This window comes from Hyposmocoma kahamanoa, unplaced genomic scaffold, assembly GCF_003589595.1.
Source record: "Hyposmocoma kahamanoa isolate Upper Pololo Valley unplaced genomic scaffold, ASM358959v1 157, whole genome shotgun sequence".
NCBI classification, from domain to species: Eukaryota; Metazoa; Arthropoda; class Insecta; order Lepidoptera; family Cosmopterigidae; genus Hyposmocoma; species Hyposmocoma kahamanoa.
Window position 1 is genome coordinate 116,818 of NW_020653561.1, and position 13,517 is coordinate 130,334.

General features: G+C 35.9%; 1 protein-coding gene across 1 annotated transcript in view; it reads left to right on the forward strand.

Annotated features, from left to right (window-relative positions):
- Positions 1-10,167, forward strand: part of LOC113240593 (RING finger protein 121) — a 12,393-nt gene extending 2,226 nt beyond the window's left edge. Inside the window, exons 4-8 of the mRNA XM_026477933.1 lie at positions 387-541; positions 2,447-2,675; positions 4,773-4,875; positions 6,352-6,484; positions 9,187-10,167. Coding sequence (XP_026333718.1) covers positions 387-541; positions 2,447-2,675; positions 4,773-4,875; positions 6,352-6,484; positions 9,187-9,307 — 741 coding nt within the window. The 3' untranslated portion in view covers positions 9,308-10,167. The remainder of the gene's footprint in view (positions 1-386; positions 542-2,446; positions 2,676-4,772; positions 4,876-6,351; positions 6,485-9,186) is intronic.
- The last annotated feature ends 3,350 nt before the right edge of the window (positions 10,168-13,517 follow it).

The window sequence follows — 13,517 nt, forward strand, 5'->3', positions numbered from 1 at the left end:
AAGTCCAAAATGATACCTCCAATGAACACTATTCCAAATTAATTTTTTGGTCATCCCTTTTTTATTTTGTTTTTGTTTCTTTATTTTTTCACTAAATTCGTTTTTTTGTTTTTTTTTTCTAATTTTAATTTTTTTAGAAGAATGTAAAAATGACCAAAAAATTAAGTTAGTATAGTGATCATTGGAGGTATCGAAATTGATAAGATTGATGTGCTCTTGATTGTACCATGTATTCTGATCTAAATTCAAAGAAAATCAGTCATCTTGCTGTTAAATTTCATATAAATTGGTTCTAATTTACCATAATTTAATTATAAACATCCTTCCTGTTCATTATTGTTTGTTTTGTTAACATATTTATTATACCAAAATTGTGTATGTTGCAGTTCTTCACAATGTGTGCGATGTGGTCTATTCCCGTATTTATGAGTCTGAAGAATAGCTGGTGGCGGTTTATCACAATCTGGTCAACATTCACATTGCTCACCGCACTTGTCATAAGGAAGTCCTCAATCCGACCAATGTCTGTTACTACTCCTAGGTATGTTATTTAACTGCCTCCGTGGCCGATCGGTTACCATGCTAGACTGCCACGCAGAGGTCCTGTGTTCGATTGCCGGGCCAGGAGTAATATTTGTATGGCCTACATTTATTTCTCTCGTGAGTTTGGGTGTAATTTGTGGTTGTATTCTTTACCCATCGATTATATAACCAGGAATAGAGACACAATAAGGACCATCCACCCCTGGCAACTCATCAGGTAAATGAGCCTTATATCACTTTTAAATATCAACTCTCGTTTGCGCTGAAATCACGAATTAGAAAATTGAATTACAGTACAGCGCCAACTACATGACATGTTTGTACGTCTCCATATATTCAAAAATATTCTGTATTTGTTGTAATAAAGATAATGTCTTTAATAATGGGGGCTGTTCCATTCGGTGGTCTGGGAAGAACAGCAAACCATCTAATTACAAAATAAACGGAATCACATTTCATCGGTAATTAAATTATAAGTAATTTTTAAAATTTTGTCCATTATAGCAAAGCTCAAGTTAAACTGGTCGATTTGAACTGAAACAATTGACAACACCCATCAATTGTTTCGATCTCGGGCTGGCCAATCGGATTGCAATTGTCACAGTAATGATGTGGCAGAATAGTTTTCAAACCAATTAAAAGACATTTCGTCTCTATATCTGGTTATATACTCGATGCCTGTACCTTGTGTGTCCATGGCACCCGCGATAGAGGCTTTCCCTAGTGCGTTATTATTATTATTATTTATTGCTGTATTAATTTTGATTGAGCAGATTCTATGCTACTAAAGCGCACTCTGTTACATACTAATATGGAACAGCGTGATAATGTTTTAGTGTATTAATAAATTATCAGAGAGCTTAGTCAAATTCTGTTACGATTTCAAAAAACATTAATAAGGTCATGATTACCATTAACTATTCTTTATGATTATTATAGTATATGTTTTCTTAACATTTAATATGATGCGTTATCCTTATTGCACGTGAATGGTAACTACATAGAAGTAACATATACTTTATAAAGTAGATTCTTCATTTGAAGAGCAAAGTTTACAAATGTACAACCTGATTGAAATAATATTAATAACGCACGCACTCATAGCCCCGCGCTAGGGAAACCCTATGTCGCGGGTGCCATCGACTCACAGACAACCATAAATTACACTCAAACTCACAATACATTTTTTTTAATATAAAATACCACGTAACGGGACGAATAAGTCGTGCGTCTGGTGGTAAGCGAACAGTTGCAGTGCCACTCAGGTATTTAAATTGCAAAAATCTTAGGGACACTACCAATGTGCCCACGCCCTGAGACATAAGTTGACAAGTTCCATTTGTACCAGCACCCTTACCCTTCCAATCCAAAACACAGTAAGGTTCAGTTGAAATACAAAAGGTACTTCCCTGGACGAACTCTTTAACAAGGAGCTCTACTGCTGCAATAAATGTAGACCGTACAAATATTTCTATCGAACCCGGGACCTCTACGTGGTAGTGCAGCATGGTAACCATTTGGCAGGACTCCGTCACGCGATAAGTGCCTACCTCGGCGCAAGCGTTCATACAATTCTTTCGTTTATGAGCATTCGGTTCCGCAAGACTGCACACGGCGGGCAACGTTATTTTCACCTCCTTTACCGCGTGCTTAGGTTCCTTTTTCCTCGTAGTGAGCGCCTTGTGTCGTTATTCAGATTTAGTATGCTATTATAGTGTAGTATTTAGTAGTTTCGATTTTTTTTGAAAGTGATGTATCTGTTACATAGTAACTATTAAGTAGTCTGTGACAGATGCAGGAAAATATCTGTTCGTTCAAAAATCTCTTAAGTCTATCTCCAAGGACATTCAACATACATAGAACCAGCGAACATAATCCATATTATTATTCTGAATATTTCCAGGTTAGTGTACAAATGGTTCTACCTCATATATAAAGTGAGTTGCTTTCTCGGCGTGTTCGGGTACTTTGTGATGATGCTGACGTTCCTTGGCGTCAACATTATATTTGGGCACAAGCCACAGCAATGGATGGACGTGGCGCTCATGTTCCTGTTCTACGGACTCTATTTTGGTGTTTTGGGACGAGACGTGGCCGAGTACTGTTCTGATAAGATGGCTGCTTCTATTGGTGTAAGTTGCTTCTTATCATACCAGCAAGTTACATTAACTGTTACATACCAAGTTGGACAAGCGTTTCTGGCTCCTCATTTAGGGCTTAGCCAGAACTCGTTCTGGCTTAGCTAGTTGCGACGCGAAGAGTGTGGCGGCGGCGGCAGGCGGCGAGTTGTCCTTGCCACGTACACTCAGTAGCGACAGCGGTGTATGTGTTTAGACATGGCGTTATTAAAAGTGGCGCTTCTTTGCCTCGAAAGTATAAGTTCATATTTTGAATACGAGAAAAAGAATACACAAGTAAAGAGCGGTATAAATATGGTCAATACTTTTGTACGATGAATGCAGGAAATATCCTGTTAAGTTTTATATTATTACAAGCGACTGACTGTACAAAGTTTTGATAATATGTTTCAACACGTAGATATGAAACATCATATCAAATAATAATAATAACGCGCACACTCAACATAGCCCAGGAAACCCTGTGTCGCGGGTGCCATGGACACATACATAGACAAACACAAATTACACCCTATTTCTCCCGGCCCGGGAATCGAACCTAAGACCTCTGCGTGGCAGTCCGGCAGCGGCATTGTAACCGTTCGGCTACAGAGGCAGTTAGAGTACAGAAGGGTTGTCACCAATTCAAAAAAAATCCGCTCCGAATAATATGAAATATCTTGTTTTTGCGACCGCCGCTCTGGGTCGTGAGATCTCCTTCGTTCGTTCGTACATTTGTCCCCTCCGCGCCTAGCCTCTCGCGCCGCAGCTATAAATCGATCTGCGAAAATCGCGCATGATGTCGCTTAGAGCGGCGCCTATATAACTTATAGTCTGCAATGAAGCATAGAGTTATAAATGTTAATTTACTTTCAGTAAACAATATCTCACATCATTGCATTAACTTCAAGACAATGGCTTGTAATTTTTAGCGCCCGTGGTACATATAATGGTTTTCATCAATTGTGCGAGCAAATAGATACAACGATAATTTATTTCTTGTATGACTAAGCATCCCTTCACAATACAACATTTACGTAAATTGCAAATGGCGAGTTTTTTGTTTTATTTTTAAACAGATTGCCCGCTATTCTTCCATAGATAATACAACTCGAACTAAAATGTTAACAAAGGCACAGACGCATATGCAGCCACAATGTATTAGATATAAAATAATTAATTGGCTAAATGTCCTACACAAAGCAATAAAATAAAACAAAAATAAATAAATAATAATTTCCAAATCGCCGCTTTACTTTTTCAAGCTCGTATCTTAAAGCACAAAGTTACTGAAATGGAAGAAATGGATTGTATATACAAATATTGCAGGCTGATTTCATATCACATTTCCTTTATATTCACACACAGGCTTTTACTTATTCTTAAAGTAATGCACCCAAATTAACCCCGTTGATAACGAATTTAAAATAAATAGAAAATTTTGGCATCTCCTGAATAATCACTCTTAGAGGGTCGTATTCTAGTACTCTACTCAATGCTCAAGTCAGTATTTGGGTATGGATTAAAGCCCTCGAAATCATACTCAAGTCCCTGCCATTAGGGTCGTATTTCCAGTGCTTGAAATCATACTCAGATCCTGACTTGAGCATTGAGTAGAGTTCTAGAATACGACTCTAAGACAAGAGTTTAAGAAAGTAAGGCATCGAAATATTAAAAATACTGCAGAATTTGAATTCACAAGATAACGAGTTCTTAGGTTTTCGCGATTGTTACACATAGGAAATCAACCGTCAACCGTGACCATGGGACCTGTAAAGGGCCCGAAACGTCGGTTTGTTTGAAAAAAACAAATATACGCGATTTAAATCCGGAAAAATAGTTTCATTTCCTATTCACAAGATAAATTTGTAGAATTTAGTTAAATTGAAAATGTTTAGTTGCTTTTATACTTCAAGTTTATGCGAAATATACTTTCAGATTTTTTGAACATAGAAGCTTTTTGCTTAATCTTGACGTAAAAAATCCATAGGGCGATAATGTAGAGAAAAAGTCCATGAGCATAATATAGGACATTTCGGTCGATTTTGCCTGCATGCCATGACACTGTTTACGAACAAGTATGATGAAAATGATATTTAATTCTATTCACAGTACTACACGCAAGAGGGCATCCCAACACGACAGCTTGAGAGTAACGTGTGTGCGGTTTGCGGCAACCAGCTGCTCGTCGCTGTCAACGAGGAAGGCGTTATAGGTACTGAAATTAACGAATAGTACATTGTTATAATTATTAACACAAAGATCGAACACTCAGAAATAAATCCTTCTATCCGGCCGGATTCGAACCGACGTTTTCTAGCATACCGTGCCAGACGCTATACCAACTAAGCTGCGGAACGAACCAGCGGATCTTACGAATTTTTCTATGTGCCTGTTGTCGTGTTTTTGTATTTGGTTTTTCAACGACTTTTTAGCCGTAGCGAAGAAAGAAGAAATCTATGTTATTTCGTCACTAGACCCGGCTAGAGATGTCGCTATTAATTGTATTTAAATTTTTATTGAATTGAGATTCAATTATTTTATGTGTAATTACTCCACTAGTTTGTTATAATTTTTTCTGATTGTTCGATCTTTGTATTAATAATTATAACAAATTAGTGTAGTAATTTCACATAAAATAATTAAATATCAATTCAATAAAAATTGAATAGTGCAGTGTGTATTGAAGGCGGTAAATGAGGAATTACGGACGAGATTATTAAACTTTCGGAGTCGAAGTTAGTAATTCCGGTACTGCCCGTGAAATATACAATGTTTTTCATCACACTTGCACGTAAATTTAATTAATAAACTTAATTTACAACCATAGTCGGTAATGAGAAGAAAAGAGGCCGGAGGGTTTTATCTGCGGCATTATAGTCAAGTTAGCAAAGCTATTTACATATTACCAATTGGACAATGAATTCATTTGAAGTAGTGCGCAGAGATATACGCAAAACGATCTCATTCGATTAACGGCATAGCTTCTGGCATAGGCTTTGTTGCTTGTGTGCAACGCATCCAAGAACGATGCTAATCGGTTGCTGACAGTGCGTTGCGTCCTCGCAACACTATGATTTAAACACAACGAGTGCCACACGAGCAATGCGGTATCGCAACGTAACGCCGCTTACTTACGCACCGCCGCACCCCTCCCCGCTTCGTCTCCTGACCTGTTCAATGCGCACGCATGTCTCAACGCACCATGTGGCATGTAGTTCTAATTTATATGCATTATAACAACAAGTTATAATAACGCATCGTGTGGCATCGCTCTAAGGATGGCCTCAATTTTTTTATGTTCTACAACATAAGGTTACGTTTCTTTACACAATAACTTTTTTTATAAAAAAAGACGACCTCAAAAGTTTGCCAAGTTTTATTGAAATCGGATACCGGAAAGTGCGCGAAACCGGATTTATTATAGGTAGAATATTTTCTTGAAACGTAAATGGGACCAGTACTGAGGTACCCTTTTTTGAACAAAAAAAGAATCCTGAAAGTCAGTTCACCAATTGCAAATGCAAAAATTGCGTAAAGTTATCTCGTAACATACATACAAAAAAATACAGTTAATTGAGAACCTCCTCCTTTTTTTGAAGTCAGTTAAAAATGTACGATAGTACTTGAGGTACATCTTTCGGCCCAAGTTGTATGGAAGAAAAAATGGATCCTCTGTTATGATTTCCAGAGAACACGTACAAGCTGACATGCGGGCACGTATTCCACGAATTCTGCATCCGCGGATGGTGCATCGTGGGCAAGAAACAGACCTGCCCATACTGCAAGGAGAAGGTCGACCTAAAGAGGATGTTCACCAATCCGTATCCTTTTTTAAAACTCAACCGTTTGTAATTAGGAGGCGTCTTAGTTGGTATTTAGTAGGTAGTTGAATAAAACCCGTGTCTGGATCATGGAGCTTAAAAGTGTATTTTATAGCGCTCTAAACTGTAGTTCATTTCACATAGGACGAGTCCTGTGAAATTTCCAATTTTTACGTTGCACGCATACCTACTGTTTCTAAGTAATCTCTGAATCAGGTTACAAAAAGAAATATTAAATTTGTGATAATATATCAAAACAAACAATACTTGTTGCAGTTGTAATTTTGAATAAAAATTATAGTATATTAAGTACAAAGAAAATTATATTGTAAAGATAAAAGTAAATTGCTTCATGCGTAAAACGATATATTTTTTCATAAAAATTTGATTTTGATTTGATTGAATTGACTATTGTTTATCTCGTGTCTATAAAAGTGCTTTTCCATCGGCGAGGAGAGACGAGGCGATGCGAGAATTGAAATCTCGCTGACCTATTTCCACCAAAAATTGCCATCTCGAGCACGCGCGAGCACGCCCGGTCTTTGGATAGTGAAGACAGTGCTGTTTAATTCGTCTAGCGATAAACACGCGGCTAAAGTACCATGTCCCGCAAATTCTTATTATTAAATATGTTAACGGAAGAAGAATCAGATGAAGATACTGTAAGAAGAAATAATCATGTTGTAATATAAGCTGTTTGTACCCTCTAAAATAAAATAAATAAATAAATAAAAATAAAAAGAACATTTTCGAAAATAACTTTTTTTTATAATCTTTTATCCCAGGGCAAAATTAAATATTACGAACTAGCAAAATACACATAAAAAGATTACAAATGGCGCTGGTATGTTTACATTATATTGCAACTATATTGTGTATATATATTTTTGAAAACGATGCATGATGCGATGTTTTAAAAGTGGTTACATGATTATGATAAAATCACAATTGTAATCGTGTACATTTTAATGCAATTATAAATATATAACATGCATTGTATAAATATTTACGAAAATAATATGGATACACGTATGACACCAGGACTATATATTTTTCATTGACTGTAGTTTGTTTATTTTTCTCTGAATTAAAAGTATACCTTTTTTAAAATGGCGTCGTGATTACATATTTTTGAAAACAGCACAAGGTACATTTTTTAAAATATCTAATATTTACATAATTTCGAAAATGTGTGAACGTTTACATTTCAATGCACGCGACTGTATCACACAATCTCGCAATTGAAATTAATAGTCATCGCGAGCATGCGCGAGCACACAGAATCGTGTTTCCGTTGCAGAGTTAATAAAGAGTCTATGTAGGCAGCAATACGGTTCAATGTTACATCAACAAATATTTCAAATCTCGTCTCGCATCCTCGTCAATCCCGACCATTTCCAAGGAAGATGCGCTAAGAGAGAATTGATATTTTGCCATACAAGTTTTAAAAATCGTCTTGCCTCGTCTCGTCTCGTTTCGCCTCACTGGTGGAAATACACCCTAAGAGTGCATACACCTTGTGTGCGGGTCGTTTTCTTTTGTTTATGGAGTAATTGTTTAAATTGCGTTTCGTTGTTGCCAACTTTTTCATTTATTGTATGGATTTTCTGGTAACTTACTACAATAATAATTGAATCGTTTTTATTTTGTTAATTATTTGTTCCTAAATTATTTTCTGTTAATCGATTCTTTCTTCGTTACAAATTATTTCGATAAGATATTAAAATTCGATTTTATATCACCACATCTCTAGAAACTTGAAATCTCAAACGTCACCGGGATCATGCAATTTATTTATTTATTTATTCAAGAAACAAACAGTCGATATAAAACTATTATTATATTAACGAATATATATAAAGTAGACCTAGAGTTTCCTTAATTTGTAATGCAGTTGAAATCTTAAAAACTATTAATATTCAACAATTTATAGTAAAGTAATTTTAGTTTTTTTTGGTAACGAATTACAAAAAATATCCACATCCATGAACCTGCTGTTGTATGTCTGACATGATGCTTTGTGAAATGAACTACACTAACTATGTACGCTTATATACGTTATAACGAGAATACATAGTTTCACTGGCGAGACAGGATCGATGCACGTTAATAGCAAGCGTGCGCGTGAGTGCCATTCATTGTAGGCCAGCGCCAAGCGCTACGGATGTACGATGCAGCTACAGTAACTAGAACATTTCAGTGTACGCAGGCGTCGCTTCAGCACCGTGCATGAGACGTATTTAAAATCACACACACACATATGACACGCATAAACACACACGCACACGCGTTCGCAAAAGTACACGCCCTCGCCCACGCCTAACACACACAACACAACACACACGCGCGCCCGCACGTACGCACGCACACACGCACACACGCACGCATTTTGGCATTGGGACACTGATAAATATGTTTCTTTTTTAACTTTTACTCATTATTTAAACATCACACATGACTGCTGCGTGCGTGCATCTGAGCATGCATGACATGTGCAGTTATGTGCGTGCATACGTTCGTGCGTACGTGGGTGTGTTTGCGTAACTATGTTTATTTTTGGGTCCAATAACATTAATTTACTTGCAGACAGAGAACTTCGTGCAGTTACATTTGAAAGGCTGGGCATGAGAACCAACAGCTTGTGCAAAATTCTATGTTCATCCAACTACATTAATTCATGATATCCTTAACATAACATCTAGCTGGGACCGTCCGCACATCCTGTATGGTCAACTCCTCGACTGGATCCGTTGGCTAGTGGCCTGGCAGCCACTAATTCTATTCCTAGCACAGGGTATCAACTGGCTGTTCGGACTTGAATGAGATGATGACAAACAGTGGAAAAACATTGTGTGGATCGACAAAAGTGACGTGGATTATTTCTAATAGTGATGTTTATTATATTGTAAAAGTGAATCAAGGTGATAGAAATGGAGTTTATAAAACGTCTAAGTATTGAGTGAATTTTATATTATTCCACTGTGTTACAAGTGTTATTAACAATTTTTACTACTGTTGAGAAAAATGGATTTAGACTTCCGGCAATTTTTAACTATTTCCAAGTTTTTGATTGGGACTATGACTGAATTAAGTAAAAAGAACAGACATCTTCAAAGTGTACCAATATCACCGCGTCCAATCCATTGAAATTTTGAACAAATGACGTTACTTTGGGGCTTTTTGGTTCCACTGCTTGGTTCCATTGTGTGGTGTGGTCCATTTATGTGGTAGTGCCAATGATCTTAGTTTTACCTTAGTATAATTAGACAAATTGGGAACTCCATACAAACGTAACAGCGCGGCTTGTATGTGTGCGCGCTTGCCGCGCGCCGTGTACGCATGCACACATTCGGATAATAATGAAAGGCGCGTTGGGACCCAAGCACTATGCAATGTGAATGCATCGCGAGATTAGCGCAACCATACAAATACCATTGCAATGTTGCATTGCCATACTTGTCTTATTATCAGCAATCGGAATTGAGGCAGTTAATCTACTAAAGTATGAACGTCTTAGTATGGACATACTCATTTTGTCATTAGTGCATATAAAATTTCATTTTTTTTGCTGTTTATTGTCTAAACATTCTAAAATATAGGTTGTATAATGTGTATTTTTTAAATGGCAAAAGTATTTAAATACGGAAGTACCTATAGAAACACAACTGCAATATGATTTTTTTGAGACAATAATCGGACGTAGTTAAACAAAGGATCCAATGCACATCCAGTCACTTTCGAGATATGACAGTTTGAAGTTTCAAAGTGTTGCTTACTCGTTTTATTTTCAAAACTTAGAATTTCATATAACTCCAGAGATATTTGTTTACGTTTATATGTTGTATTTTTTTTGCTATCTAAGAGGTTAAACTTTAGGAACCGTTTGGTACATATAAATCATTATTTAATAATTTTGTGGGTTGGATCCTTTTTCCTTAACTACGTCCAATTTATAGCAAATACTTAATAGGAAATAATAATTTGTCGCCAATGTACTAAAATTTAAAAAAATAATATGCATATGCAAATTTAGTCAGGTCCGAGAAGTCCTGAGATTTGTAGAAGGGACTGTCCACGTTATTTTTTAGTAAAGCTAAATTAACTCCCTCAAGTTCGATCACTCCTTATTATACAAGGTTTTACCGACTAAATTATTGGGCTAGTGACCCCGTTCACAAGCCTCTTTAATAAATTATTCTCACTAGTAGTAAAAATTGTTTGCTGATAATTGAAGCCAATTTCAAAGCTTGTTACATGTACAGTACAATTCAAAATTGCTTGGGTACATTCCCAGCAAAGACAGAAGTCAATTTTTTTCAACACGCTAGGAAAATATATCAAGCTCACTGTAGTCATCGAGTATATAACTAGAAATCGAGACGAAATCAGGCCATCCATCCCTGGCAACTCATCAGGTAAATGGGTCTTACATCACTTTTAAATATCAACTCTCGTTCGCGCTGAAATCACAAATTAGAAAGCTGAAATAGTACAGCGCCAACAACTGACATGTGTGTACGTCTCCGTATATTCCAAAAATATTTTGTATTTATTGTAATAAAGACAATATCTCTAACAATAGGGGGCTCTTCCATTCAGCGGTGCGGGAAAAACTGCAAAACATTTAATTACAAAACAAACGGAATCACATTTAATCGGTAATTAAATGTCATTTTTCAATTTTCGTCCATTATTATTATTGAAGTGAAACACTGGTGTCGACCTGTCAATTGTTTCGAACTCGGGCTGGCCAATCGGAGCGCAGTTGTGACCGTAATGATTTGGCAGAATAGTTTTCAAACAAATTAAATGACATTTCGTCTCTATTTCTGGTTATATACTGGATGCGTTTAGTATAATGTTTAATATCCTTTACGAAATATTGTATTGTATATAGGGCTATAGAACAAAAATTTCAATTTGTGAGTTACCTAGGTAGAAGGTTAAATATACCCCGGTATTACTAACAGCAGTATTATCAGTATCTGATAATTTTGTTCTAATTGACTAGGAAATATCGTTTCACTCAGATTTGAAAAGGGTACGTTCTTCACTAGTCGTTATATGTTTACCTTTTTTATTTTATATGAGTAGAACTCATTGTTAGGAAGACCTTAATACGAGGTACGGTTTAAAATGTGAAGTACTAAATCGAAAATATGTGTCCCTGAAAATTGTTCTTATGCTTGTAGTGAGGAATGATAATATGTCCATCTGCAGTTAAAGGTATCTTATGGTTCATAATTAATTATGAAAATGCGAGTTATATAAAAGTTGGCGTGTAAAAATAGTACATTGTGTATGAATGGCTTCAATGACTCGAGGTTTGGATTTTTTTACCGCCCGTGCTATATGCAACATTTTTCATCACATTTGCGAGGAAATAACTATTATAATAATTTATTTCTTTTATTAATAAATACGGCTTCACAACAAAGCTTTTGCAAATGGCAGGATTTTCTTATATAAACAAATGACCAGCTTTTCTTCCATAGATAATGCAACTCGAACTAAAATGTAAAAGGCAAAAACGCATACAGCCATGATGGTAAAGATAATATATATATATAGATAGATAGGTAATTAATATGTATAAAATAAATCATTTCAAAATACTAAGAAGTCTGCAGAAATTGAATTTATAAAATTAAATTATCAAATGTTTAGTTTTTTTTTCTAATTTTCAAGCTTGTATAAAGTAATTCGGATTTTTCGAGCATTAAACTTTTTGCTTAAACTTAACGTATAAGACAAGTACAGTGTATTAAATAAAAAATAAGGCGGTAATGTAATGAAAAAAGCCCGTGGGCGTAGTTCAGCACATTACAGCAGTCTTTGCCTGCATGTTATGGCACTGTTTATGAGCCAGTGTGATGAAAAATAAGTTTTACTTATTTTATTCAATATCATGTTTTTACTACCATTTTTATTCATATATTTGTTGTCAAAATATTTCACAAGTTTGTTATTATTATTGATACAAAGAAAGAACAGACACACACAAAAAGTCCTTGGACGCGACTGTACTCAAACCGCGTCCTTTGCCACACCAGGGCCCCAAATCTGCTAATTGTAGTGAAACCATTGGACAACTATTATAAACCCACCATAAGGTGCCTTTATTTGTGAATAGATACATTATGTGTAGAAACCTTTATAAAATTCTTCTCTATCACTTTTAGAACAAATGTGGCTGGCCTGTTGTGTAAACTTTTCTTTTATTACTTACTGTCTCAACCACGTATCATAAAAAGAGTGATTATTTATGACATATCGAGTTCTTAGGTTTTCGCGATTGTTGTCATAGTTTCACTTCCTATATATGACATATAGGAAATGAAACTATTTTACCGGATTTAAATCGCGTATATTTGTTTTTTCAAACATACTAACGTTTCGTTATGTCATCCGTGACCCTGTAAAGGCCCCGTTCAGACTGCATTGCACTGCACGTTTTTTTGCAGTATAAATCTTACGGAATCACTCCCTTCATATTATATTTGTACTCGTATTTAAAACCTTCGGTCCAATCGCCACACGTGCGGAAGGAAGCCACACACGCTGGTCAGGGTAAAGGCTCCAGCACTACTCAGGTTTGTACAAAAAAGTTGCAGATAAAGTTGTAAATGTGTACAAAGATGTAAGAAGGAAAGAGTTTATTTGTAAAGCGTTTAGTACAATACAATGGTGCACCATTGGGCTTTGTTTTACTTGATACAAACAAATGTTTAGTATTAACGGTAGATTGGTAATTCACTATAATCAGATAGATACACTCTTATATCACGTATCTATTTTAAACAAGGCGTTTTTTGACCGCTTCTCTTTTCGAACAGTTGAATGTCCCCCATCTACCGCTTGTGTTGCCATTTTATTATTGACGATTCTACTTAAATCGACAATTAACTGTCCTGTAAATTGCTATTTTTTTCAAATTCGTTTTAGCAAGATGAATTTGAAATTAAATGATATATAAAATACAGACCTGTTGCTTACACTGGTGACACACCTTTTTGGGCTGTATGCTCCTCAA